The sequence below is a fragment of the Cygnus olor genome, chromosome 1 (assembly GCF_009769625.2).
Source record: "Cygnus olor isolate bCygOlo1 chromosome 1, bCygOlo1.pri.v2, whole genome shotgun sequence".
Lineage (NCBI taxonomy): Eukaryota > Metazoa > Chordata > Aves > Anseriformes > Anatidae > Cygnus > Cygnus olor.
Genome location: NC_049169.1, coordinates 113,069,438 through 113,096,175, shown reverse-complemented (window position 1 = coordinate 113,096,175; position 26,738 = coordinate 113,069,438). Strand labels below are relative to the sequence as shown.

The 26,738-nt window shown below is 43.6% G+C and overlaps 1 protein-coding gene across 1 annotated transcript in view; it reads right to left on the bottom strand.

Moving 5' to 3' along the window:
- SIM2 (SIM bHLH transcription factor 2) overlaps positions 1-3,107 on the bottom strand; it is a 60,146-nt gene extending 57,039 nt beyond the window's left edge. The window contains exons 1-2 of the mRNA XM_040577316.1: positions 2,983-3,107; positions 2,453-2,635 (exon numbers count right to left, since the gene is read on the bottom strand). Coding sequence (XP_040433250.1) covers positions 2,453-2,627 — 175 coding nt within the window. The 5' untranslated portion in view covers positions 2,628-2,635; positions 2,983-3,107. The remainder of the gene's footprint in view (positions 1-2,452; positions 2,636-2,982) is intronic.
- Positions 3,108-26,738: the final 23,631 nt, after the last annotated feature.

Sequence of the window (26,738 nt, the reverse complement as noted above, 5' to 3'; positions counted from 1 at the left end):
CATTTTTAGAAGAAAACGCTGACAGCCAAGACAGAAGAAGTCCCGTGGTATATTTTTTCTTCCACAATAATAAGTGCCTTGGCAAAAAATCAAAACGCAGCCGAGGACGAGCTTACAGAGCCGGAGCGCGGGGGAGGCTGGAGGTTGCTGTCTCCTGGACTCTTAATTCATGAATCCGAAGGTCAGAGCAAAACCTCACGGCAAAAAGTACGATGTCGGAGCACGAAATTTTTGCCTTCCAGGGCTTGCTCGCGTTTGCGGGGAGAAAGGAGCTGGAAGATAAATCTCCTTTCACTCGCACTTCGCAGAGCCCGACCGGGCGTCTCTGCGTGGGGGTTTTGGGGGGGGGCTTGGTCCAAACCGTGCTTTTCGGGGCAAAGGCACGGATGGGGGAGATGGGGTCCTGTCTGAGCCCACTTCGCACCCTGTCGGGGTGTTGGGACCATCTCGGCCCGGACACCTCGGTGAGGGTCCCAAACTTTGCCCAAACTGCACGTCAGCGCGCTCTGGAAATAAATGGGGGGAGGCGAGGGGGAAGCCATACACCGGGTTTTTTAAAAGCACAGCCCTCTCTCTCTCTTCCCCTCCAGTCTAGACAGAGCTGGAAGCCAGTTTTATAGCTGGACAACATTTCTGATCGCGCTGGCTACAGCTACCCCAGGCCTAGCACGCATGCTGGAGGCGTCTCAGGCCTTGCCCCCCCCCCCCCCCGGCCGGCTGGAAGAGCTGAAACCCGTTCAAACCTTTTCAGCTTTTTGGGGGGGTGCCGGGGTGCTGGTGGGGTGCTTTGCCCGTGCCCTGGACCAGCGTCTGCGGCCCCTTCGGCTGCGACCCCCGGGGGGACGTGGGGGGCTGCTTCGTGTTCGCCTTTGTTCCAAGCCCCAGTAACCTTGGGCATTTCCGTGCCCTCCACGCATTGGGCCCAGCATGCTGGAAGGGGCTCTTTCCCCAGGTCTTGCTGCCCCAGACTTTGGGATGCGCTGCTGGGTAGCCCCCTCCAGCCAGTATGCCCCCCCCCCCCCCCCATCAAAACCAACTGGAAGCAGTCGGGCGGTCTTGGGAGAGACCCCGAGGGAACTCCCGAGGGGAGTTCACCCCCTCGGGAGAGGCAGGCAGCGGCAATGGGGCGCCGTGTGCCGTCAGGCAGCCCCCCTCCCCCGACGGCCCGCTGCTCCCGGCTGCCTCCCTCCGGCTTCCCCCGCTCTGCCCTCGGCGGTCCCCCCGGCCTGTCATCCCCGGCCCCAAAGCTTTGGTTGGAAATGCGTTTCCATCCGGACTTAAGACGATGAAAGACGAGGAATTCGCCCTATGCATTTAAAACGTTGCTCTTAATAAGCAGGGTGTGCGGAAGCGCACGCCCGGCCTGTTTAAGGAAGACAGACACATAAAACACCCCCGAGCTGCTGGGTATAAACCTGCTCTCGGGGTCGGCTCGCTGCTCCTGAGGATCAGCAAGGCTGCCAAAGTGGGGACACGTTCAGCAGCATCTCCGACTGCGCCACTTTTCCTCCCTCCTAAACCAAACCCCTTCCGGCGACACGCTCCCGAGCTAAGGCCGGCGAGAGAGAGACCCCCACATCCCCCACAGCCCCCGAAATCACGACGTCCTGTTTCTTACGGGGAGATTTGCCCCCGCGGGATAATGGCGAGAAATCACAGCGGAGCACCGCCTCGCTTCCCCCGGCGGGCTGCGGGAGCGCACTCCGAAGGAGCCCGGCCTGGCCGTAGCGCTGCTAGTGCTTGCTCGCGAAATCACTCAGTTAGATGGCCAGAACGGTAAGCTTTTCCTCGGGCTGGGAGTATTTTTTTTCCGACCCCCCTCCCTCCTTATTATTATTACTTTTTCATTTGTAGCCTTTTAATAAAGCTCCTTAGAAACCGCGGCGGAGAGCCCAGCTTCCACTCCGCAATTTTTTAATTCCTCTCCCCAACCCCGGGCCAGAGAGGCACAGACAAATAACAAAAGGGGGAGCCGGGTTTATCCAGCCACCCCCCGACCCCAAAGAGAGTTTCGCCGCACGTCCCCGGGCTGGGGGAGCAGCGGGGCCGGGCGGGGGGCTTATGCCGAGCCCCCGGGGAAAGAAGGAGCAAGGGGGGGCTCAGGCCTCCGAGAAGGTGCAGTCCCACTCCCGCATGGCCCCGCATGGAGCAGGTTGGGCCAATGACAACACCCACCCTAAGAGGTGGGGGTCTTTTTTTTTCTTTCTTTTTCTTTTTTTTTTTTTTTTTTGAGAAGCCGGGGTCCCCCTCAAGCGCTCCCCACCTGCTCTGCTCCCGGGGGGCCTCCTCTTCCTGGGGGGTTTAGGAGGCTCCTCTCCACCCCCGGTCCCCCCCCTCTCTTCCCACCCTGGGCCGGGACCCGGCCGGGGCACGGAGGGGTCGGTGTCGGGGTGCGGGGCCCCCCCGGCTCTTTTCGGCTTCCCTGCGGGGAGGAGGCGCAAAGGGTGGTTACCTTCGGGGAAGACGGCTCGCATCTTCAGGTAGCTGGTGGTCAGGCGGATGATGGACGCCTTGTCCAGCTGGGAGGTGATGGCCGAGGGCAGGGGCAGGAGTTTGGCCAGTTCGTAGAATTCTCCATTTTCTTTTTCCCGTCTAGTCTTTGCCGCGTTCTTGGATTTTTCCTTCATCGCGACTACTGCAAGGCGAAGATGACACTGGCATATTAGACCCGATTCTTCCGAATTGCAGGGGGCATGGATTTCGGCTTCAGAGTTAGTATTTTCGTTTAAGGAAGGGAGGGAGGGAATTCACCCAAATCAAATCAACTTAAAAAAAATAAAAAGGGGAGAAAAAAAAAGGGGGGGAGAAAAAAAAAAAAACACCAAACCAACCAAACAAAAACCACCACCAACAGAAGTGGTGCGAGGAGGGGGAAGGCGATCTCTGAGCCGCAAGCCCAGCAGGCAGAGCTGATCGGGAGAAGGCAGTCCTGCTCTGACCCTGCACTACCCAGCGCTTCGAAACCGAGACCGAGAGACCTACACGAGCCACGGTCCTCTGCCTGCAGCCGGAATCGTATCTTCTCCTCGCCGGGGAGCAAAGAGCACCGGCTTCCCCTCACCGAGGGATTTCTTCTCTTCGAGCCTTCCCCGTCCAAAACCAATAATAAGAAAATATCAAAAGCAGAGCGGCCGCGCGAGAAATCATAAGGGTAGGCGGGCTGGACCGTTGTGGGACTCTATTTTTGTCTCTTAAAAAAAAAAAACAAAAAATGGGGAAAAAAAAAAAAAGTAGAGAGAGAGAAAGAAAAGCCCGCGCTGCTCGTTTATAAGAGAAGCTCTGGTCCCGGTGAGGGGAAGCCGGGAGGGCAGCCCCCGGCTAAACGCGAGCCGCAGCGGCCGGAGAGGGAGCCGCTGGCCGCAGCTCTGGCAGATCGCAGGCTCGCATTTCCCTCCCGGCCAGGGCAGCTCTCGGCGGGAGGGCCCCTGCCCCTGCCCGGCCCCGGGGGGCGGCTTCAGCGGCTGAGGGCGGCGGGCTGCCCGCGGGGCTGGGGGCGCGGGGGGCGCCCGGCTCCGAGCGCGGCTCTCATGCGGAGCCGCCCGGGGGACTCCGTGCTCCTCGGGACCTGCGCCCGCTGCGGCGTCGCCTCTTTCTTCCCAAACAAGTCCGAGCGCTGGCAAAGGCTGGCGGTGGATTTCTTTGCTTAGTTGTCTCGGTTTTTCTCCTCTTTAAAGAATTCGCAAAATCGGGGTTTGGTTTTCTTTCTGGATTTGTTTTCTTTCTTTTTTTTTCTTCCTTTCTTTCTCTCTCTTTTTTTTTTTTTTTCTTTTTAAAATTGTCACGTATTTAAAGAGCTGGTGCAAAGCGCTGGCTCTTTCGCACACGCATGCCTTTCCGAGTAAGAAGGAGGGTTCGCTATGGTCACCTCCCGCGAGGAGCAGCGATCCTCACCATGCGGCCAGGCTCCAAGGTAAAACTCCCCTCCTCTCGGAAATCCTGGCCGCCACGCTCCTCGCCTGAAAACACTGATATCTCCGTTTTTTTTTTTTCCCCCTTACTTATTTTTTATTTTTTTTCCCTCCCCCCCCCCTTTTTTTTTTTTTTTTTTTTTTTTTTTTTTGTCAGGGGCAGAAGGAGCTCTGAAGTGGACCCCTCGGTTTAATTCTTTCGCAAAGGCTTGAAGAAAGCCAGGAGAGCCTCAAGAGGGGAGGGGATAATGTATCCGTGACGTGTCATCCCGCGCAGCGCCCTCCGAGGAACCCAAATACAGAGGAGCCAGAAAAGAGCCGCAATTAGCACTTGCGAGGGGACTGGAGGCAGGCCCGGGGGGAACCGGGGGCGGGGGGCGTTTGCTCGCCCCCACCTCCCCGAGCGGTCCCTTGGCCCCGGACCCTGCCGCCGGGGGGGGCCCCCTCGCCCCCCTCCCCACGCGGGAGAGGGGCCGCGCACGGGCACGCGTGGGGACCGCGACACTCGCGGGGCCTCGTTTACCCAGGCAGTGCTGTTTATCCACCGGGTGAAAGGAGCAAAAGCACATACATAAGTGCAAATGAATCATATATGTAGCACGTACGCGACATATATACATCATATACACAGGGCAGACGTTGCACTTTCAGCCCCCGACGTGACTCCTACCCGCTTGCCCATGTTTAGGGCTTCACCCAGCTGCCGCCTGCCTTCCCCGGGGAGCTGTAGGACCCCCACCCCGATCCTCCCGCGGGGAATGAACCGCTTTTAGTGGCTATGGGCCCGCAGCACACCGCGGGGAGGGACTCAGACGGGCCGCCGACGGGACCCACCCGGTCCCGGCCCGACGGGAGCCCGGTGCCCCCAGCCTCACATCCCCACCCCTCGCAGCCCCCCGGGGAAGCGGCCCCCGGGGCTCCTTGCAAAAAGGAGGGGAAAACCCCCGGTGCCAACAACCGGGCCAAGTTTGCCCCTTTGGGGATGGGAACTGGGGCAAAGCCCGGGTACCTCCGCCGGGCCGCCCCGACGCCCCTTGCCCAGCGCAGCCCCCTTGCTACGCGTGTACCCCGGGTTTTGGCAGCCGGGGAGAGCTGAGGAGCTGGGGGACAGGCTTTCTGCCGCCCGTCCAGGGAGGGAGTAGGCTAGAGCTGGCTTTCGGGCCGAGGAAACCTCAGGAAAGAAAAAAAAAAAAAAAAGGGAAAAAAGAAAAAGAAAAGGAGAAAACCCTCTGTTTTTCTTATGGTCGCATGCCCCGGTCGGGACTTTCGCCGAGCAAAACAAAACCGATTAATCTAGGAAAACATCAGTCGAAAAGAAACTTCGGCGTTTCGGGGAAATTCTCAAAATTCAGTACAACCTCCGCCCGCCGCCGAAACTGGACGCGTTAGCAGAGGTAAAAAAAAAAATAAATAAAGAATTATCCGGGAAAAAGTAAAATCAGATATACGCGGAAAAAGTAGCTGTACTTCAAGGCACGTCCTAACGGGACCGGTACAACATGCTCCGCGGTCGCTAAACCCGAGGAGGAAACTTTCTGGGACCTTTCTGTGTCCTCCTGTGAGCAATGCGCGGGGCCAAGCGATTGGGGCTCAAAGGAAGGCGACAGGGGAGCGCGTTGGGTTTCTAGCAAATTATGGTGCTTTGGAGAAAGAGCAGGTTTGGGACCGTTTGAAACATAATCCCGAAAGAAAAAAAAGGGGGGGAAAATAAACACCACCAGGAAACCCACATTGCTGCAACGATGGCCCAAATTCGCAACCTTCAACTCAAGTGAGCGCCGGCACAACTCGGAGGTGGCTGCAGGGTCCTTCGGGGAAGGGTTCCCCGTTTGATTCAGAAACTCAACGCAGGGGACGAAAATAGAGGAGGAAAATGAATACAACTGATTATTTAAATGTTCAGGTCATATTTGCAATTCTATGTTGTTACCGAATCGTGGACTAGGAGCACACAAAAAGCCCCGTTAGTTAGCAACATTTTTGCAGTGCTTCGAGGGGGAAACTCTTCTCCGTTTGGGAAGTAGAAGGACGGGATTTCGGTCTCAGGTGATTACATTGCAGAGTAATCCTTTGCTTTCTTTCTTTTTTTTTTTTTTCCAAGGCTCTAACCAGAAAACGATGATTATAAAACAAGGGAGGGAAAACGCGTGGGGGGACTAAAAAAAAAAAAAAACCAAACCCACAGCAAACTGAAGCAGCGGCTGGTTGTCTCCGAGCCGTCTATTTATTTGGTGCCCGGCTGCGGGGATTCCGCGGGGGTTCCGCGTGTGCGCGCCCGCCGCGCATTTTCCCACGCGTGTCCGCGCCGCGGTGGGACTGCTGCTGGGGAGCTGGGGACAAACCCGAGGGGTTTATTCCACGGAGGGGCACGGAGGTGGGAGCCCGGGGAAGGCGCTCCCGAAGGGGCAGCTCAAAAGGAGGGGGCTTAACGCCTTTTTTCGCTTAATCCGGGAGCAGCCGCAATTAACGTCTCGCAGCCGGAGCGGTGTCGGGAAGCGGGGGGCATCTTTCAGGGCTGCTTCGGTCGGGGTCGGCTTTGGTGCCCGGCGTCCGAGTGGTTTTCCCGTGTTTTGGGGCCTCGGGGAAAAGGGGGCGGCTTGCCCCCGCACACGGCGTGGGATGCTGAGCGCCCCTGGCCGGGGGAAAGCAGCGCGGCGGAGCCAAGGGGGGTGCCGGCCCTTGTCCGGTGTGCTCGGGCTTAACTAACGTATTAACTGTGAGAAATCCCAGCGAGTTCCTCAGGAAAGAAAATATCATCAGATATTTTAACATTTACGGGCTGTAACATCAGCGTTGGTATGAACTCAAGAACTAGCACTGCTTATCATCCCCCCAGGAATCCCCTGTATTTTTTTTCCTGTAACTACTGTTCCCAAGTGTGGATGTATACACACACACGCTCACACACACAAATCCTATAAATGCTAATAAAACAGATTCCTCAGGATTTGTTTAACTTTCCCTGGCACCACAATCTTATATTGATATTCAATGGGGTTACTAGTGTGCATGAGGATTACTAGTTAAGTACAGACTGCGGGATCAACCTTCTAGTATGCCACTTGAACATGTCCTTACAAATAAGTAAGGTAGGAGACGTAAGCATTGACAATACGATTAATTTGCACTGAACACTTGAAAGGAAATAGGAAGTTAAATCACGGCGCTAGAATTATTAAACTATGCAGAATTGAGGCCTCTGGTTGCAGGGGATCGTTTTCAGCTCTTTACTTGAAGCTGTGTTACTGCTATTGTCCAACCTTTGCTGGCCACATGGGACAGCATTTGGCAATCGGACAGAAAATTATTTCTACTGGGCATGAACTGGAAATATCCAGCTGGGGCGTGGATCCCATTTCCAGGCAGAGTGGAGGGAAGGAAAACTCAGTACTCTTTCTCCTTACTCGTGCTCCTTACAGATAGCATTTTCAGAGTTTGTCAAAAGACTTGCTGCTTAAAAATGAAATAAAGTTTTTTAGTTCCTTTAGTATTAATAAATTTGTTTATTTTCTGTACATAACGTAGAAAAGCATACACAGTGTACATACAGTACAGTGTCTGTACTTAAAGTACGGTGATAATACAGGCATGCAACAGGGCAGGAGCTGTCAGAGTTGATGGACTGATCCAAATGGATGACATTTGGAAAAAATATGTCTAAGTTAAAAACATCGAATGCTCATGTTTGGGTCAGGTTTTCAATTTCAGTTTTCTAAGGAGAATAAAGTTATTTTGTTAAGGCCAACCTTTTTTTTTTTTTTTTTTTTCCCGTCCCTGGAATTTGATGAATTTTCTGAAAGCATTTTCCCAAAACTCAGATAATTGATATTAATTATGATGCCCAAATATTCATGACCAAACATTTATTTCTGCTAATGTAAGCTGCAAACCATATTTTGTTTAACTACACTATATAGTTTAAAAGGTGAAAGCTGTCCTTGGGATCAGGAGAGGGAATGTATCAATCACAGAAAGGAAGCTTCTAGGCTAAAGAAATAGGAAAAACCTAGTCTAAAAAACACACAGTGGAGCATTTTTACTCCATTTGTCTGAAATCCTTTAAACATGATGAAAGTCGATGTGAGTATTTTTATTTACTTTTTTTTTTTCTTCTTTTTAAAATTATGTTCAGTGACTTCAAGTAGTTTTCTCAATGGCCCTCAGCTTGTATGAATAGTGTGACTAATCTAGTGGAGATGAGTAATGGATCTGTGAGGAATAGAGGAATTCTGATGCAAAAACATCTCTCTCTTTTTTGTTGGTATTTTATGCTGCTTGACATTCGATATATTATATAATGGCTGTCAGAAGAACTTCGGTAATGCTTTATGGTAACCTTTATAAATACTTTAGTCATGATTTAGAAATGATGAATGGAAAATGCTATTTATAGATAATTATGTGATGTTTTACTATGTTGTAAGCACATTCATAAACATATGTGTGCACTCTTGTTAATTACAGGATGTTAATTTGTTGAACATCCTGATTCAATTTTTCTTGCATTTGTCCATTGAAACTACTTTGCAACACAGCTACTAGCTTAACTCTAAATAAGTATTTTGCCATGTACGGGCAAAGAAATTTAAGCCAAGATTAATCAATTCACATGGGACTGGGACATTATTGCAAGGGAGAGGGGATGGAGAGGGGAAGCAAAGGTTCTCGTGAAGGCTGCTTTGGCAAACTTAAGACCTCAGCCCTGCAAATGAACACGTACCAGTGAACTCTTGAAGCCATTAGCTTAACGCAGCTTACGATCCAGCAGTGCAGGCTCAGAGACGTGCGACAAGGCACTAGAGTGAGTCTCTCTCCTTGTTAGCACGGCCAAGCTCATTGAGAAGGTCTGGCATGGGGATGGGAAGACTGAGGATTCACACCTCAGCTCTTTGGGGACTGGTGTTGTGGTCTCAGTGGCTGTGATCCCTTTTGGATCAAAAGTTGGGGCAGAGAACAGTCTCATCGCCCGGCAGCTTGCTTGAAAGAGTTTGCAAGTCCCCCAAGCTTCATCCTTGCAAAGGTAAGGCTTTGTAGGTGTGTAATGAATCCACGCAAGCTGACTTCACCGAAGGCAGAATGCAAGCTTCCTGTTGTGTCCCTAACCAATGCTCACGTCTTCCCAATTTAAAAACAGAGGGATATTTTCTTCTAGCCACTGTGAGCCTCCCCTGTAGCACTGAGACTGAAAAGTCGTGACATATGGGCAGTAATCACTGCAAAGCAATTACATTTGACATTGAAACATTTCAAACCATCCTGCACGGGCACACAAAACATTTGCTTGTATCAGTAACCCACTCCTCAACAAACTCACACCAGCAGGTTTTGTATTTGAACAGCTAGTCAGTCAGCAAATACATCTGAAAGTATAGCTGCTCTCAGTCTGGGGACTTAGAGCTACTCCTTGTTACTGTTTCCAGCTCTGGATATAACTTATCGTGCCTCTTCCCCTTTGTCAGAATTGATATCACCAAGGTTTCCATGCTTTTATTGTGGGAATCCAGGATATGTTCATTCTTAACTGAACAAAGACGACCTAAGCTCAGTCTCTGTTAACATCAGAAAGATACTCAGAAGATACTGCCCTCTAAAATGATCTGTTTGACCTTTAGACACTGATCCTGAAATTTGATCTCTGAGACCCACCAATACCAAAGAATTAGACACTTCAGTCACTGGATGCCATTTGAATGCGCTCTCAGTTTCGGAGTTCATGGCCAGGTCCAGAAAGGGACTCAGGAAGAATGCAGATGCTGAAGTCTAAAACGGGAGGGCTGAACACTTCCACTCGGTTGCTGACTAATTCTGGATGTGTCTGAAGCTCAATTTTCATCATTTTATCCCCCCCAAGCGCACACTCAGTAGCACCTCAGCCTCGGCAGGGCAGAGCTAGCCTGGTACCCAATGCAGACCTGGGAAGTGAGTGTTTCTCTACTTTTCTCCTTTGCTCTGGACGTGGTCCTCTCCACGATCAACAGGAGAAGTCGTCTTTGCTGTATGCACAAGACAGGTCAATTGCATCTGACAGTGAAGACCCAGGCTCAATTCACTCCTTTGTCCAAGGGGATTCAAAAGCAGACCTCTCGTCTTTGAAGAGTATGTTTGAGGCACCAGACCATTGTCCAACTGAGTGTGTGTGGGGTACTCTCATACTGAATTTCCTCTTTTTGTGCATAGAAGAATCAAGAATTACCAGGGAGAAGGGAAAAAGGGTTAAATTCTGTTGTCTCTTCCAGTAGTCAAGCACTTGGCTGGTAAGAAAAATATCTGAATTTTAGTGTCTTTTCATTTTTTTGTTGTTGTTTGTTTGTTTGCTTGTTTGTTTACACATTTTAATTTCAATGCACACAAATGCGTTGAATGCCTTTGGAGCAGGATGAGAAGCAGGGCTCCCTTCTCCCAGCTGACTGCCTTGCCAAGAATCACAGAATCACAGAATGGTTGAGGTTGGAAGGGACCTCTGGAGATCATCTGGTCCAGCTCCCCAGTCAGGCCGGGTCACCTAGAGCAAGTTGCATAGGATTGCATCCAGGTGGGTTTTGAAGAATACTAGGGTCATATTCATTTTTTTTAAATTATTATTACTTTTTTTTTTTCTCTTCCCTTTAGTTTTTTCTAGGCAGAGCAGCCTGGAGTGAACAGGAAGAACTGAGAGTCTCAACTCTATTTATATCCTGCTGTTGTGGGCTTACTCTTGAAAAGATGAAGATAAAAGTTTGAATTTCCTCAAAGGCCATCAAACTTTTCTCTGATTTACTGAATGCCGGACCACCGCATGATATGGCAGGAAGATGAGAAAACCCATTATTCTGCCTCTAGTCTTACACTTTAACTTTTACACTTTACACTTTTGCTTTTTACATTTTTTTTCTGTTAAAAAATTAAACAGAAACAAGCAAACAAAAATTGAAAAGTTTAGAAGAATAAAACCACTCCCTACTCATCTTCCTCATGCTAGCTTAGATGTTTCACTTCTCACCTTTTTAATGCATTCTCTTTGGAAGATCCCAATCCCACAGCAATTTAGGCAGCCAAAAGTGGATTTGGAAATTACGCTAGGACTGAATTATTTAAGAGGAAGTGCAACGCCTAGTTCCATGTCTTCAAAATCATTTTTTTTGGAATATTTTCCAATCTAAAAAAAAAAAAAAGACAAAACAAAGAAAACAAACAAACAAACAGAACCACCAAACCAACCAACCAACAAACAAAAAAAAAAAACTCACCTGTTTTCAGGTTGCTATGAAGGAATATTTGTAATTATTCCACTGTCAGGTGTTTCAGACTATTCCTGAGACCACCCATTCTCATATCACCATATAACCAACTCCTAACAACCAACCTCAGCTAAACAAGCTCCTTGGGCTATGGCTTAAGTTTCCCAAATAGCGGCCACCACACTGCAATGGAAAGAAAGAGACTTCCCCCATCCCCTGCCCCTTATCCTCAGTCCTGTATAGAATGTTCTTGCATGTCCAGAAAAACAATGAATTTCTTCTCTGGGAGAAGAGGAAAAGAGTTGAGACCCTCCATTAGCTGAAAGCTGTACATACTGTTTTCTCCAAACACTCTTTTTATCACTTGAGTGGTTTCAGAAAACACTGTATCTGTTCAGCTCATGTTATGCATTATAACAGTCAGATTCCAAATATGCTTTTCTCCTCTTTCCTCCCCTTCAATCTCAGAGCCTTTTCATTATTATTATTATAATATATTTTTTCAAGCTTTCTCTGTGCCAAGGTTTCTCCAGCACTGGGGACATACTATTAGCATATCTTGGGAAACCTTACTGCAGTGGGGATTTGCAGACAACTGTTTACCCTGAATAGATTGCAAGTACTGGACAGTGCAAATATTCACAGTGGGATTGATTACGCCAGTATCTCTAACCCTCTGAACACATGCAGCATGGACTAGATAGTTCAAAATACTAGAGAGGGTCTTAGACCAAGCTGAATATTTGTACAATTAATACAAGATAAATATTCTCCTGACTGCCTATCCAGTGCTTTAGTGACCATTGCTGAGGAAGTTTGTACTCTAATTCCATCAAAATATAGGATTTCAGGCAGGTCAGTAGAACAGACTTTAAACTGAGACATATAAAGCAAAGTGGGAGAAAAAGGGAGCATGAAGAACACAGAGAATATTATTAATCATGAATGCCTGAGAGAATCAGCTAGAGACCTGAAATGAATTTAGAGGCAGATAAAGCTGACAGATAAATCTTAGGCAAATCTAGGATGAGAGAGCAGCATGATTGGAGAAATAAAATAGATGTGGTGATGATAGCTGCTAGAAGAAGAGTGAAGCTCTGCAGAAGTTCAAACCCATTTTCAATAAGAAGTTTTATATTTGGGGATTACTCAAACAGAAACTACAACTCCTCTGAGATTTGCCTCAACACCAGTAAAAATGCATAGGTCTGATACTGCAAACAGGGTTCCTGTGAAGAGGCTAAACTCCTCATGAATCAACATCATGGTCTTCAGTATTAACATGGCTTTCAGTCGGTGGAGGCGTTTGCAAATGATGTAATGTTTGTAACTTGATATCCCGCTTCACAATGCTGGTGAGGACTGAGATGCAGAGGAACCAGGCCACTCTGGAATGATCTTTGCTTCCCTGTGAGCTTTTGGTTAAAGGGTTTAATAATTTCTTCAATTCAGCACCTAGGACACATAATTTATCACAAGAGTCTGACGTTTGCTATTTAGTGAAATCAGATCTGATGCTTAATTATTAAAAAGGAGAACTTCAGCCTGCCTCTGTTCTCGTCCAGCTCAGATGTGCACTTCCAGTTTTGATGTCCTCTCTCTCTATTTTTTTTTTTTTTAAATTAAATGAAGAAAGCGTTGAGCCTCTTTGTGCATACTCATCTGTATGTGCAAATGCTTAATAGAAGGACATTTGATAACTTTGATTTTAACAATAAGGCAAGTTAACGAAGGAATTCCAGCTCTTAACTCTGAATTTCCTGGGGTTTTACAGATTAAATCAAATCCTTAAGGCCATTTTACCATAGTTTTCTTCTGTGCAAGTGTGTGATTTATGTTCTCTTTTTATTGCATGAACCTTTGTCTCAGTACTATTTGATTTAGCCTACTAACAGCTGTCAGCTGATTTTATTTTAGTATCTGTAAATTTTTGCAGACAAAGCCAGACAAATGCAATGCAGGGTAAATTAAATTGTGTAATTTAATGAAAAATCAAGTTGCTAAGAGAACAAGATTTTAACTGTTGATCCAAAACAGCTCTGCATGTAAACAATGGATCTTTGGTGTTTACTGTATATTATCTGTCTAAATACAAGGATTACTGTTTCCCCTGGTGTAGCAACTGGCTGGAGGTTCTCACTGGTAGCTGTTATTAGTAGCAATGACACATTAATTGAACTTCACTGCTTCCAGGTGTGTGGCACACTCCGGGGTCACCCAGAGCACTACAGTTTCATGTGTATTCAATTACTGTAGCGTTATGAAGGAATGCAATATGTCATACATTAAAATGTCAATTACCACTTTTTATGGGATAGTGGGTAAAATAAACCAATCAGCTTTCCTACAGTCGGGTTCGTCTTCTTGGTTGCTGTAAGCATCTAACAAAGCTTTATCCCCTACCTCACCTTTGCAACCAGATCAGAAAGAGAAATGTGTTTGGAAATTACTGCCCACAGTTAGAAATTGTTAGATTACTTGTGTATAAATGGTTGGATCATAAAATGTTGTTATTAGTGGCACATCCTGTTACGAACAAATCACTAACGGTCCGCCTCAATGATTTGGTCTGAAACACTCAAGGTCATGGGCACAAATTCTCAAGTGGGCACAAAACATTTGACACTCTGCCCTCTGTCTGAGTGTGTGATAGCATCTTTGCTAGAGCAGGTCTGGTTGAGCTTCATAGGTATTTCCAGCAGTTTTCACAGTGCAAATGTTCACTCTGTTATATATCCTAGGAAATGTTCCCCTCCAAAGAGAAACACCATCTTTTAGCAAGGTGTTTGTTCTCCCCATGAAGGTCTCTTTCCTGCTGCCCCTTTAAATGTGCTGTTGTTGGGAAATCATTTGAAATCCAACCATCTGGACTGGACAAAAGGTGGAATCTTTGGAAGCAAATTTTAGCTAAGGGAGATGGAATAAGAACTGTTCTTGCAATATTTGTATTGGGGAATACTTTCATATCTCTCCAAGTTTAGTTGTATTGAATGAATTTTCAATTCTCATGGTCTTTCTGGTAAAATACTTTCAAAACCTCTTTTAAAATTACTTGTTGGTTGTGAGGTTGAGATTCAGGAGTGAATGATTACCAAGTTGCACGGGCCATGCTGTGGTCAGCTGAATATTTATCGGCAGCATTTTTTTGTGTTGTTGCTTAAGCAGTAAGTTGTTGCTGAAGTCTTACATTAATCAGATTTGTATCTATATCCTCACAAGGATCAAGGCAAGTAAACCGAAAAAAAAAGGAAGGTAGAGGTTTATTCTAGAATTTAAGCTAGGAAACTTCTTAGTCTATGTCCATAGATCTTCCTGACCTTAAAACTGGTGGGGTAGAAACTTCTGCAGTGCGGGTAAAGATGCTGAGACAACTTCTTACATCAACAATATCCCGAAGAAACATTTTAACTGTTACTAGCCAGATCTTTTAAAAGCTATTTCAAACTATGAATTAAAAGGGCAAACCTTTTATATGGAAGCCTGAGAACAGTGGAAGACAATGTGGTTTGAAATAGTTATGCATGATACAGTTTGTACATATTAAATTTTAACTGAGTATGTTTCCAACAACTACAGGAGATTTTAGTTGTGGTTTTGAAAGTCATTATTAAGAAGAAAATCATCTGTCTGGGGTCACAAACATACAGTAGTCCCGAGGCTAATAAGCAAATCCAAGTGCCTTGCTTTACCCGTTTCTCCACTGGAAATGCCCTGTGAGAAAGTATTATGCCAGGGAGGCTCCTTGTTTGCCATACTGAAGGTACACGGTATCCAACTGCATGATGTAGAGTTCAACCTAGGAATAAGAACATTTTTTACCAAGGAGTATGATAAATAACCCACAACTTCAGGACATTAAAATTAACTTGGATGTATAGATGCATAGCCTCTTGATTCCAAAGTCTTTAGTCTTATCTCCAGATCTTCAAATTTCATTCCACTCCCTCTAAGCTGAACTACACATGCAAGTCACTTGGGTTGCATCCTGCAACTTGGATCCTGCCAGAGGTAAGAAAATATTATTTTAATGATAATTTATGATCTTTAAATCTACAGAATTGTCCCAGGAAGATGATGGCAAATCCAAAAAGCATTTTTGTTTCTTAGAACCCTCTTTTAGCCATAATCATATGTTGCAACCTGTTGCCTATTGAGAGAAAATATATGTAAGTGAAATAAATATATCCTGACAGTTCTAAGCCAAAAAAAAAATTAAAATTAAGAAAGATCCCAAAACACATTGTGTTCTTTAAGTACCCTATTGTCAGAAGTAAATTTATTTTTATTCTTCTAAAGAGCAGAGGCCTGTAAAATTATGAAAATCCTTTCTGTTGTGAACATCCTTTTTAAAGATACAAGGATGAATATACATTCATAATACATATAAATATCTCTACACATACACACATACAAATACACATGAATGACTATGCAGAACATTAAGTTATATGTTGTTACTTTAAAAATAGCATAAGTGGCTTTCTGATCTCTGTGTTTGTGAAAAAAAAAAAAAAATCCCATCAAATTCCCGATCTCACACACAGCATTTAGAAATGAAAGTGCAAAATGTGGACTGCGACCGTGCCTTATTTAAAAACATGTGCTATAAAAAAACAGAATGTACACTTTATTTTTAAATTCAGAACAGAAGGGGATATTGTTTTAAGTAAATTTTCAAAGTAGCTCCCTTGAAAGATTAATTCTTAAAACGAAGAATAATGCAGATAATTTGAATAGTGCCATTGAAAGGAAAGCAGACCTGAAGTAGCCTTTGGCTTTGCAGAGTTGTGGTGAATTCTTTGATGCGATTGTGTATTTCTGTTCCAGATGGATAATATGACATACTGCCTTGTCATGAAAGGTAGCAGAGGACAGAGGACTCTCTGGAAAGTGTTCACACCCTCGTACTTCAGGTATTTAGCCTAGACAGGGAAGTTTGGAGTGTGGATACCCCATACAATCTGTCAAGCGATCTATGCTTGCCTCCTCAGAGTACCTACACGAAGGATTTTTCTTAAGTTTCTGCCTTAGGTCCTCTAAAACACACGCCTCTCAAAGGATGAGATGCTCTCTCTTCTCTTTGAAATCCTGCCATCTCATTTCACTCAGTTTAGCAGAGGAGTTTTTCTGCTCCATTAAATATCAATTCTGTCATTGTATTTTGGGAGAAGACCATCCATCCATTAAGAACCGAGCAGAAGCTATTCGGACAAGAAATGGTAATGCATTTTGTACTCTGTTGACTAAGGCCTCAGTGCAGGCAGAATAGGCCTAATTTTAAGTGGTCTCACTGACTGCTGGGACTGCTGACATGATTAAAATTAAGTGTGTATTTCAGTCCCTTCCTGAATCAAAGTTTAAACGAGATTTGAAATGGCTGCTTGACTTTACATCACATTAACATTAGCAATTTCCTGGCTATTGTTTTTCTTCCCCCGCAGTGGTGACTTTTCCAAAATAGATCCCTCATCTGACTGTAAGGGTAAATGAAAATCAGGCCCATTAAATTTACTGTCTGTAAAACACTAATGCCTAACAAACAGTATCTTTACATTTAGATGGCATTTTTATCCAGAGGAATCTCAAATCACCCTATAAACCATGACCTTGATCCTAAAGTCACTTACATACATGAACAACTTTATATTGCATATCAAACAGGATTATGCATAAATGTAAATCTACTCATATGCTTATGTGTTTTCATATTGAAGAACTTTGTGGATAAGAGTCACTCTGGACAAATGTTATTAAGACAGTAGTTAATGCACAAAAAATTAATAGACTCCAATAAGGATTCAGTCAGGTTTCATAAATGCACACTGTTTACCATATGCCAAATAATGTTTCTGGTCTGCATCCTCACAGCTGTTGCCTTCGTCTTTTTAAAGGAATGTAAATAATTCCAGGATTTATTGGCAACCGTCACAAGAAAAGTGTTAATGAAAATCAGTATTGCACGTCACATAAACTAGGCATCACTTAGCATTTTTCACATTATATTCTCAAATACTGTAAATGCCAGATTCAAATTCACTAAGCATGTGATGACATCTGGCCATTTTGCCAGATTTCATACTGCTATTATGTTGACTAATCTGATGAAAAGGTAAGTTGACCAAGTCCATAACAATATCACTCAGAACTATAACTCCTATAAATTCTCCTTAGCTGCAGACTCTACTTAATATCCAGAAAAAGCATTCTGATTTAGAAAGAAGCTTCTCCCAGGATGTCCTAAATTTTTTTTCCCTAAGTTTCACTGCTTTCATCACCCTCTCGGCAATTGCTTTTGCTTTTGTCCTTATCTTTTATAAACAAATTACTAAATAAACTACTTTTTTTTTTTTTTTTTTTTTTTTTTTTGAGTTCTATGTTTTAAGGACCCTGGTTTTAAAAGCAGCTCCTGGATCAGAAGGTCAAGTCTTTTTTTTGTTGCAGATGCCTACATCATGCAGTCCTTCCATGAGCTGACCAAGCTGCAGCTTCAGTGCAGTCAGGCAACTTTTTAGCCCATTTGCAGTCATCCTGTCCTTTTGCCAGTAAATACCTGTCACCTTCCAGGTTACAAGGGACACAGTGCTTCTTGCATTCCAGGCTCAGAGGCAATTGCTTTGTAGGCTGCTTCTTAAATAAACCTTTAAGGAACAGATTTCTTAAATGTTTCTCTTCTTTAAAGAATGGAATTAGCAAAGCATCACACAATTGCACCCATTAATTCAAAGTCCTGAACATATTGTAAAATACTTAGATATTCAGAAGAAGAGTTCTGATGAAGGTCAACTTAATCATTTTAAAGTAAGATATAAAAGACAGATTCTTCTTTCTTATTTCTTTATTCATCTTGACACTTGATGATCCTGCTTCTGCTAGGGTCAGCAAGAGATTTGCTGTTTTAGTCTTGTTGGACAACATTGCTCATGGTGGGAAAGATTCTGAGATTAGCAGTCTTCTTTGAAAAACAAATACCCTTCCCTCCCTCTCCTTCTCTATGTCAGTCAGTCTTTTGTTCACTTCTGCATATAAGCAAACCAATGTGACAATAGCAGAAAATATTCCACACCAAATGTTTGTTTTATGGAAATTCAGGGGAATAGAATTTGGTCATGATTTAACTTATATAATTTAAGATGCACCGAACAAGGGCAGTCCTACTAGTATTTTACTAAGCACTATTGTTTCAAAAAGCTGTTTTCATTCAGGATAAAATATTTGATACAATTGTATTCCCTCTATCTGTCTCAGCAGAGCAAATTATGTTTGTCAAAATCAGCCAGTTAAAGTGTCTTCTTCATTGTCCTTATATTGCATATTATTTCACATACCACAGAAAATACACTCATGTATGTGAAGGGCTCTGTCTGTATTCAGAACTGATACATGTCCTAGATGCTGATTATTCTACTCAAGCACTTCTCATTATTCTATTTAAGTACTGATCACTCAGCATGGTCTGAAGATAAGATAAAAATCAGCTTTATTTCTTATTCTGAGAAAAGCTGACATCAGGATCAATAAATCCTGACAGAAGCTATTAACATTTTAATGAGTTACTCAATAATATTCTAAAGATGTGCTGGCAAGTCAAGTCTCCTTTGATTAAGGACAAATTTCTTAGACTACTGTAAATATATATTTCAAGGTCCAGAATGCAAAGCTGTCACTTATCAATCAAGAATAAAGGGCAAAAGTCATGAATAAAGACACTAAAGCAGGAGCTGTCCACATGATTATAATGATTACTGTACATGATGTAACTTTTTAAGATGTCATTCATCTTAAACAAACAGAGACAAATATTAGTCATGGGGTTGTATGTTTGGTTGTCGTGCAATTGAAGAAGTGTCCCTGACTTCCTCCTGCAATATATAGAAATCCAATGATGTTGGGAGCAGTCGGACACGTCTATATGTGGTCGAATGGAATGGCAAATATGGGCAGTAAGCCAGGTGAATGGGAAAGAAAGTATCTGTGCAAACTCTGCTGAGCCTCAAGAAAAAGACAAGGGGTCATTGGGGTGAAATATACTTGTCTAAGGGTAAATTTTGCCTTTTAGACTGGGCAATTTAATTGCACTAGAATGAATCCACATTTGACCTAAAGGGGAGATGTTACCTGACACAGTGTTAAACATTGCAATAAATTTGTTGACAGGACCATGTTATTGAACATAATGCCAATAGGTTACAGGAAAATCCTGGCTGAGTTGCCATGCTTACAGAATATTGACTTGAGTGCAACATTTTAATGAACAAATATGAGTATCTGAACACAAGTCACAGACCTGACTTTTCTAATGGAGGCAATCCAATAGAATCAAAAGTACTGCAATAAAGCTGGGGACAGCAAAGGGCTGTAGGGTTTCTCTACCTGGACCATCAAGACATAGGAGAAAGCTGGGTAGGTCATGTCATGAGCAAGGCTTCTCTGTAAGTATGAACACAGGGAAACATGACTCATGAAACCAGCCAAAAAAAACCCCTCATATTATTAAATAAGTTACTCTGTGGGTCTGCCTTACTCACAATAAAAGTACTGATTTGTTTCCATTGGTTTAATTTTATGAGTAGAAGGTATTGCCTTGAACATGAGATGAGACTCATAGCAAAATACAGAAGAAAAAGTCTATAAACACAGAAAAGGGAGCAAGATGCTCTCAAATATTGTCATCTATGATAAACCTCTTGAAGATTGCTCATGACATTCTAACACTCAAGTTTTCAGCCTGTAGTGTAACAAATATCCATTTGTGTTCAAGATGGGCATAAAACCAAGATGCTCCTTCTGCACCTGTGAGGTTGCTGAAAACGTGGAAATGAAGCTCTGTTCTTTGATGCCCAGAATACTTAGTTTCTAAAAAATAAATCTAGACCAAGACTCAGAACTATCTCACCATTGTGGAGCAGTCCAACAAAGGATAATGCTTAATAATGGAGAATAATCCCTTTCCTGTAAAACAGACCAAGGAAAAAGGAAGAAAAAAGGCCAAAGCAACAACAACAACAAAAATGTAAATAAACTTCCAAATCTGCACAGGCTTCTCCCTTCACAATCACCCACATCTATGGGCTTAAAATGCTACTATGTCAAAATGCTCTACTTATTCATTCCTGGATAAATTCTGATTGATAACCTGCTCAAAGATTAGGAGCGCTATTACTTCACAAGGAAATGGCTCATACAACAGTCGAGAAAATTGAACTCCATCACACTGCAGAGAGAAATATTCCAGGTTTCTCTTCTTCATGCTTTATATTATATATAATGTGTCTGCATGTGCATAAACAAAACAGAAGAGATTCCAGGATTCCAGGAGCAAAATGAATAACGTTGGTATTCATAAAAACATTCAACAACTGAGGCTTTGTTGCAATCAAGTTGCTGTTGGCACTCAGTAATAGACATGACATTTATTTACCTCTCTGACAGCCTCAGTGCCTCATGACATAAAACAGCATTTACAGGACTAAACCTTGAAAACAAAAACGCTAGGAGAGTTGTGAATGCTACTTCAGTATATTGGTCAGGTGGCAAAGGCATGGAAGTCTTCTGAACCTATTGATACGCTCTTATTTTTAATTTTGTTTTTGAAACTTTGGCCAGGCATTCCTTGTACATAAATACCAAAGTCAGGAATAACTTTGTACACAGTTGTATTTTTTTTTTTAATTACTGTTTTGACTGAAAGGATTGTCTTGCAGTCTACTCAGAAAATACTGAAGATTTTCTTTGTGAAGAAGGACATATTTTGTGAAGATCGCTTATACTTTTTGTTGTTGTTGTTGTTGAAGTTCTTCCCCTGAATGGGATCATGTATATCATCCAAAGGCAAGGACCTAGTCCATGTTCTTTTAGAGACTGGGCAATAATTATTTCTTTGCTGCATAAATCCCCTCTTCTGCAAATGGTCAGAACAGCTGCCATCCCAGTAGAGCTGTGCAGGTTGGCCTTTAGGACCCTCATTTTGCCTGGGAGGCCTGATTCAGTGGGTGACCAGTGAGCTGCCTTCCTCCTCCCTTGCTCCTCAGGGAGAGCATTATGCCAAACACAACAGCGGTGACAGCTTTGCTCAAGGGACATGGTGAAGTGTTACTGACTTTGCCACAGGCAACAGCCCGTCAGGCAAATGGTGTCTGGAAGCAAGGACCTTAGATGCAACACCTCCAGCCTGAGATGGGCAAATCCACATCTCCCACTTACCACTTCACATCCTATCTCCAGGTTATCACAGCACTTCCTGGGAGGGGGGCAGATGGGGTTCAGACCCTTCCTAGGAGTTACTGAATGGTTTTGTCCAGGGCAGACATCATGTATAATGTATAAGCAAGCCTAAGAGCTGGGCTAAGTCCCTGTCTCTGTCTTCCCACATGAAGAGCCCATGCACCTGATTAGAGCATCACCATCCTTCTTAACACAATGACTCTTGAAGGTTTTTTGTGTGTGTGACCCAGCAAACAGAGCAGTGCCCAGCCTCACCAGTAGCTCAGTCACCCGGGCACCCTCTTGCAAGAGACTTGAACAACCTGTGTCCTGAGAAGTGCTTTAGCCGCTGAATTAGAGGACAAAAGGACATTGTGATGACTGCAACCTCTTGCTCTTTTTCAGCCTGCATGATAAAAGAGAAGAGTGACCTCTTGCTATGTTGTTGAAAGGAACAACAGCCTGGGTTAAGAGCTGAACCTCCAAAAGACACAAAATGCACGACATGCTGCTCTTTAAAGCATTCCTTGCTAGCTGATTTGTGTGTCTCCCTGCTCAGCGTGCTGGCTGTGGTGCATCCCAGACCACACGGCCAGCCCTGAACCACGAGGCATCTACTTCCCCCTATGGGCCTAGTTTGAAGGCCTGGCTCGGAGGTTGAGACATGAGGGATAGATTCCATTTTGGTGTAAGTGCATTCTAGTGACTTCTGTAGAGCTGTATAAATATAAAATCTTTTTTCCCTTCATACGTCTATGGGTTCTTGAGAAAGGGACATTTTCCAAAAACCTCACATTCTCTTCTAAGCAACTTTCAAAAGAGATCAATCACAATCCTCCTCCCAAATTTTTCAAAGCTCTCTCAATCAGATAGGTCTAATTTTCTTATTAAAAGTTAAAAAAAAGTAATTGGAAATAAAAGAATTCTTATTAATATCTTGTGTTAAGGACTTTAAAGATCTGAAATATTTAAAATATTATGTTTACTTTTAGTTTATTTTTTCTAGATATTATTTCTATTTCCTTTACTCCTGTGGGTCTGGCCAACCACAGCTCATTCAAATTTTTTCATTGCAGATCATGTTCTCTATATCTCTGGTTATTAATATTTTTGTTTTCTGACTTCTCTTTAATTGACTCTTTCTGTGGTGGGGAGGAAGGTTTACCTCCCCCATCCTGCAGGCTTTGCTCCTGTCCAAACCCTGGACGGAATTCAACCTTAACAGGGCAGATCATGGCTCATCTAATGACCTACTATAACAACTAAATCTTTTCTTACAGAGCTCATAGAATCATAGAATCACTGAACATCCTGACTTGGATGGGACCCACAAGGATCTCTGAGTCCAAATCCTGGCTCCAAATCCTGGACAGGGCCATCCAATAATCAGACCATATTTCTGAGAGCACTGTCCACATGCTTTTTGAACTCCATCAGGCTTGGTGCTGTGACCACTTCCCTGAGGAGCCTGTTGCAGTGAACGGGCTGTTCCCCAGGGGTCCTGTTCCATCTACCATCTATCAGCTTGTTCCCTGTCTTGTGTCTATATTGTCCGCTACATATCACTTCACCGTCATTCTTACTGATTTAAATATTTTAAAATGCTGTTTACCAGTTTAATAGCCATCATGAAGAACTCAATATCATTCTGGCACTGTTCAGAGGTTCTTCTAAACTGTAGTCACCTGCAAATGTGAGTAGCATGTTCCTTATTTTAACACCCAACTCAGTAATGAAAATACTGACTAGTACCTGACCTAGGACAGAGTGCTGCAGAGCAATGCTTGGGACAGCCTCCCATGCCATGAGAGACCACTGCACAAGTACACCACTCCCAACACCCCATAACATGCACCCCATAACAACCCTTACTCTGTTTTCTGTTTCCCAGTCTTCCAGTACATCAATGGTCCTTCCCAAATGTCCTCTGTCAATGGCTTTCCCATTCCATCCTGTGGTCTTCTTTTTCCTACTCGTATGCCCCACACACACCCTCACTGCCAGGTTTGGTGTTAGAAGGGGAAATTGCCTACCAGAGATTGAACTGGCCAGGACCATAACAACTCTGTTCTCAACAACATGAAGCATAGCTCTTTTTGTGCAATATTTGAGTTATGAGAAATTTTATGCTATTGTTGTGTCCTAGGGCAGAGGCAGTATGCTTAATCCTCTTCTGCCCTCTTCCTGCAGCAGAGAAATAGCCATGAGATTTTGGCAAGAAGATCTAGATTTTTTACAGCATTTTGGGTAGTTTAATGGCTTAGGTAAGTACATTGAATCAATGCTTTATGTAGTCTTACAAACTGGACATCTATCTCAGGATAGGGAGCCAAGCAATCCTTTCCTGTCTATGTTCTTCTGCCTTAGAGTTTTTGTTATTCTTGTCATTGCCTGAAGTGAACTGCATTCATTTTATGCTTTGGTCTTTCTGACTGTCACTGCATGCTCATGCTATGTTTCTGTGATCATCTGGATTACCTGATTTAGTTTTTAACTTCTGTTTGCTCCTTTGTTGTGTTTGAGGCCTCTGAAAAACAAAAACAAAAGCAAAAACAAAAACAAAAAAAACATTAATTTAGCCAGCTTGGTCTTTTCTACCCCATTTTTATATCTCTTTCACAATGAGATAATTTGGCGCTACGTTTGTAACACTATTTCTTTAAGAAACATTTCCAACTCACCTTTCCCTTCACCAAATTTCCTGGGAGATCTGTATTACAAAGTCTCTAACTTCACCAAAGCCCACTTTCTTGAATGGATTCATGGTTTCTATTTTGTTGTTCTTCCTTGTCCTTGATTGTGAGCGCTGTCATTTCAGTCATCCTTACTCAAGTTGCCTTATGCATGAATGAGTTCCTCTCCAGCCTTTAGAATTGCATCAGAAAAAAAAAAATCCTAATATCTTTCTTTGCTCTTTGAACATACAAATTAAAAAGAAAAAGGACAACACTGCATTTCCCCGAACTTTTCTGGATTTTTTTTTTTTTGTTTTTCTCTCCCAGAAGCTGCTTGGAAAATGATAATCTTTACAGGTGACCAAAAATATCTGCCCTGAATGATTGTGATAGTTATTCAACAACAAATTTATCCACTTGATGTTCCTACTTTGGCAGCCTATGTTGGATCTATCTGCGGATCCTTTACAAAGATCAGTCCTTTTCTCCTGTTATAATTACCTCTCTTTTCCTCTGCTCTGCTAGTCACAGTAATTCATACTTTGGACATTCCTTTTCCATTCTTTTGTCCAAGTTCAGACCCCATTTCATTCAAGTAAAAAGTTGGTGTAGAGGTGCTCTTCTCCTTTCTCATGACATTAGCTCCATCCTCATGGGACATCACCCCATCCCTCAGGATGTGAAGGCCCCTGGGTCACTCCTGGCAGTGTCATTAGTGGTCATAAAGGCAGAGGTGCCACAGAGACACCTGATGTCTTCACAACTTTTGTACAACTGTTTCAGATTTGAGCTCTTTGCATGTGAAGCATGCAACCTTTGAATGTGAAGCATGGCCCACAAGTGTGTACCTCTGTTGCCTCCTTCCTGAGAGCAATGACTGCCTTTGCTTTCTGTTTCTTTTTGGGAGACATAGTGATGAATTGAATCCTGTGATCTTTCTGGCACATGACTTTTGCTTCTCCACTGCCCTGTTCTCTAGGAGGTTAATTTCACAGTGGAACAAGAGAATAACCTTCTCCACATCCAGGGGGTGCTCACCCCCAGATTCTTTCCTTTGGGATAAACCAGTGCATATTAACTATACACTCACACACAAACCCATATAACACACACACACACAAAATCTGCTATGAAATAACATTGCTTGTGCCACTGCAGACCTTACTGCTTTGTTTCAGGAAATAGGCCTCTACCTTGTACTGTTAATGCTGGCATGATTGTAATTACCTTTCAGCCCGCTTCTTCATCCTACAACTCTCTTATTTTCTGCTAGAGATATTCCACCAGCAAGCATCCCTTATGCCAGGTATCTACTTAAACTGAAGCCATTGTGAACTATCCCTTAAAAAAATAATTTTTAATCCAGCCAAGTAATATGTGATGATTAAAACAATGTGTACAGAGGTGCTAGGACATTGCCCAAAAATGTTTATGAAGACCTGGGGCCACTAAAGTTCACTAAAGCCAACAGCACTTCATAGTTGCATTGACTGATGATATGATCTGCCTCTCAGAAACCACCACAATTTAGTACACCACCACCACCACCTGTAATAATAAAGTAATAAACACACTTGGGAATCAGAGACATGGCTATCAGGGTTTCAAGGATTGATAACAAACCCAAAATACCCCAATATTTTGCCGCTTCTATGTTGAAGAAAGGATATGGTGGACTGCAATTACATTTCACCTACTCTGACTACTGCTGTCTGGGTCTCCCTCCTGCTGGAGAGCAGAGCTCTTTGCTGTTTTTTAATGAAATAGCCTGAACAAACATAAAGCTTGCAGTGAGGCAATGTGCTGCTGGTTACTAAGCAGCCTTTGTAAAGAGCGTGCACTGCTCAGACCCCCTTCCCCTTTTATCACTTAGATGTTATCTGCACAACAGGCCCAGTTGTAAGTAAATGCTGACAATATAATAAGAGCACGCTTTAGCTTTCTGCTCCCACATTATGCTTTTAACATGCTACTTATTTCAAGGGAACTAAATAAAATTATGATGATGATTCTCAGCTAAAAATGCTTGGCACATACTATCCAAGAAATCTAGCAAAAACATTAAATATGTCCCAGGAAATCAAATTTATAGCGCAGGAAAAGTTTAGTGACTTCATTGCTCAGATTACTACTTGGATATCAATTTCATCATCAGCAACCTCCAATTTCCTGTTTTGCTTATCATAGAATTTCTGTTTTCTTTTTTTAATGTTTGCACAGCCCATATGGCAACAACTACCCTGAGATTAGATATAGGATTTTTCTGTGATGGATTAAAGACCATGTTTGTTTTATGATATTTTAAGAAATAATAATAATAATAATGTCAGGAACTGAATGCATATAAACCCCAGATAGGGCCTATATGCTTTTATTTTTTAACATTGGAAAAAGTATGATTCATGGCAGTATGTGCCTTAGTTCTCCGTAACCATTACTGTTTTGTGTTCTGCTTCAGAATTGTTCCTTCTTACTGACTAAGAAATGCCATTAGACCTCTGGCAGTTAATAATAACATTATATACTTCTAGCCCTTACAGAAACTTGTTTGCCTCTTCTATCTTTACCTGTATGAATCAGACGTTGTGTCATCTCTTTGTGCTTAAAAACTTTCCTGTTAAGTTTACAGGTTGCCTGGTCTTGCAAAAGCCTGACCCACTGCATCGTTTCAGTCAGGTATGAACCTCCTTCATTGCAGAACAAACTGTTTTTAAGGAAAGAGGTGTTTCTTTGTTGTT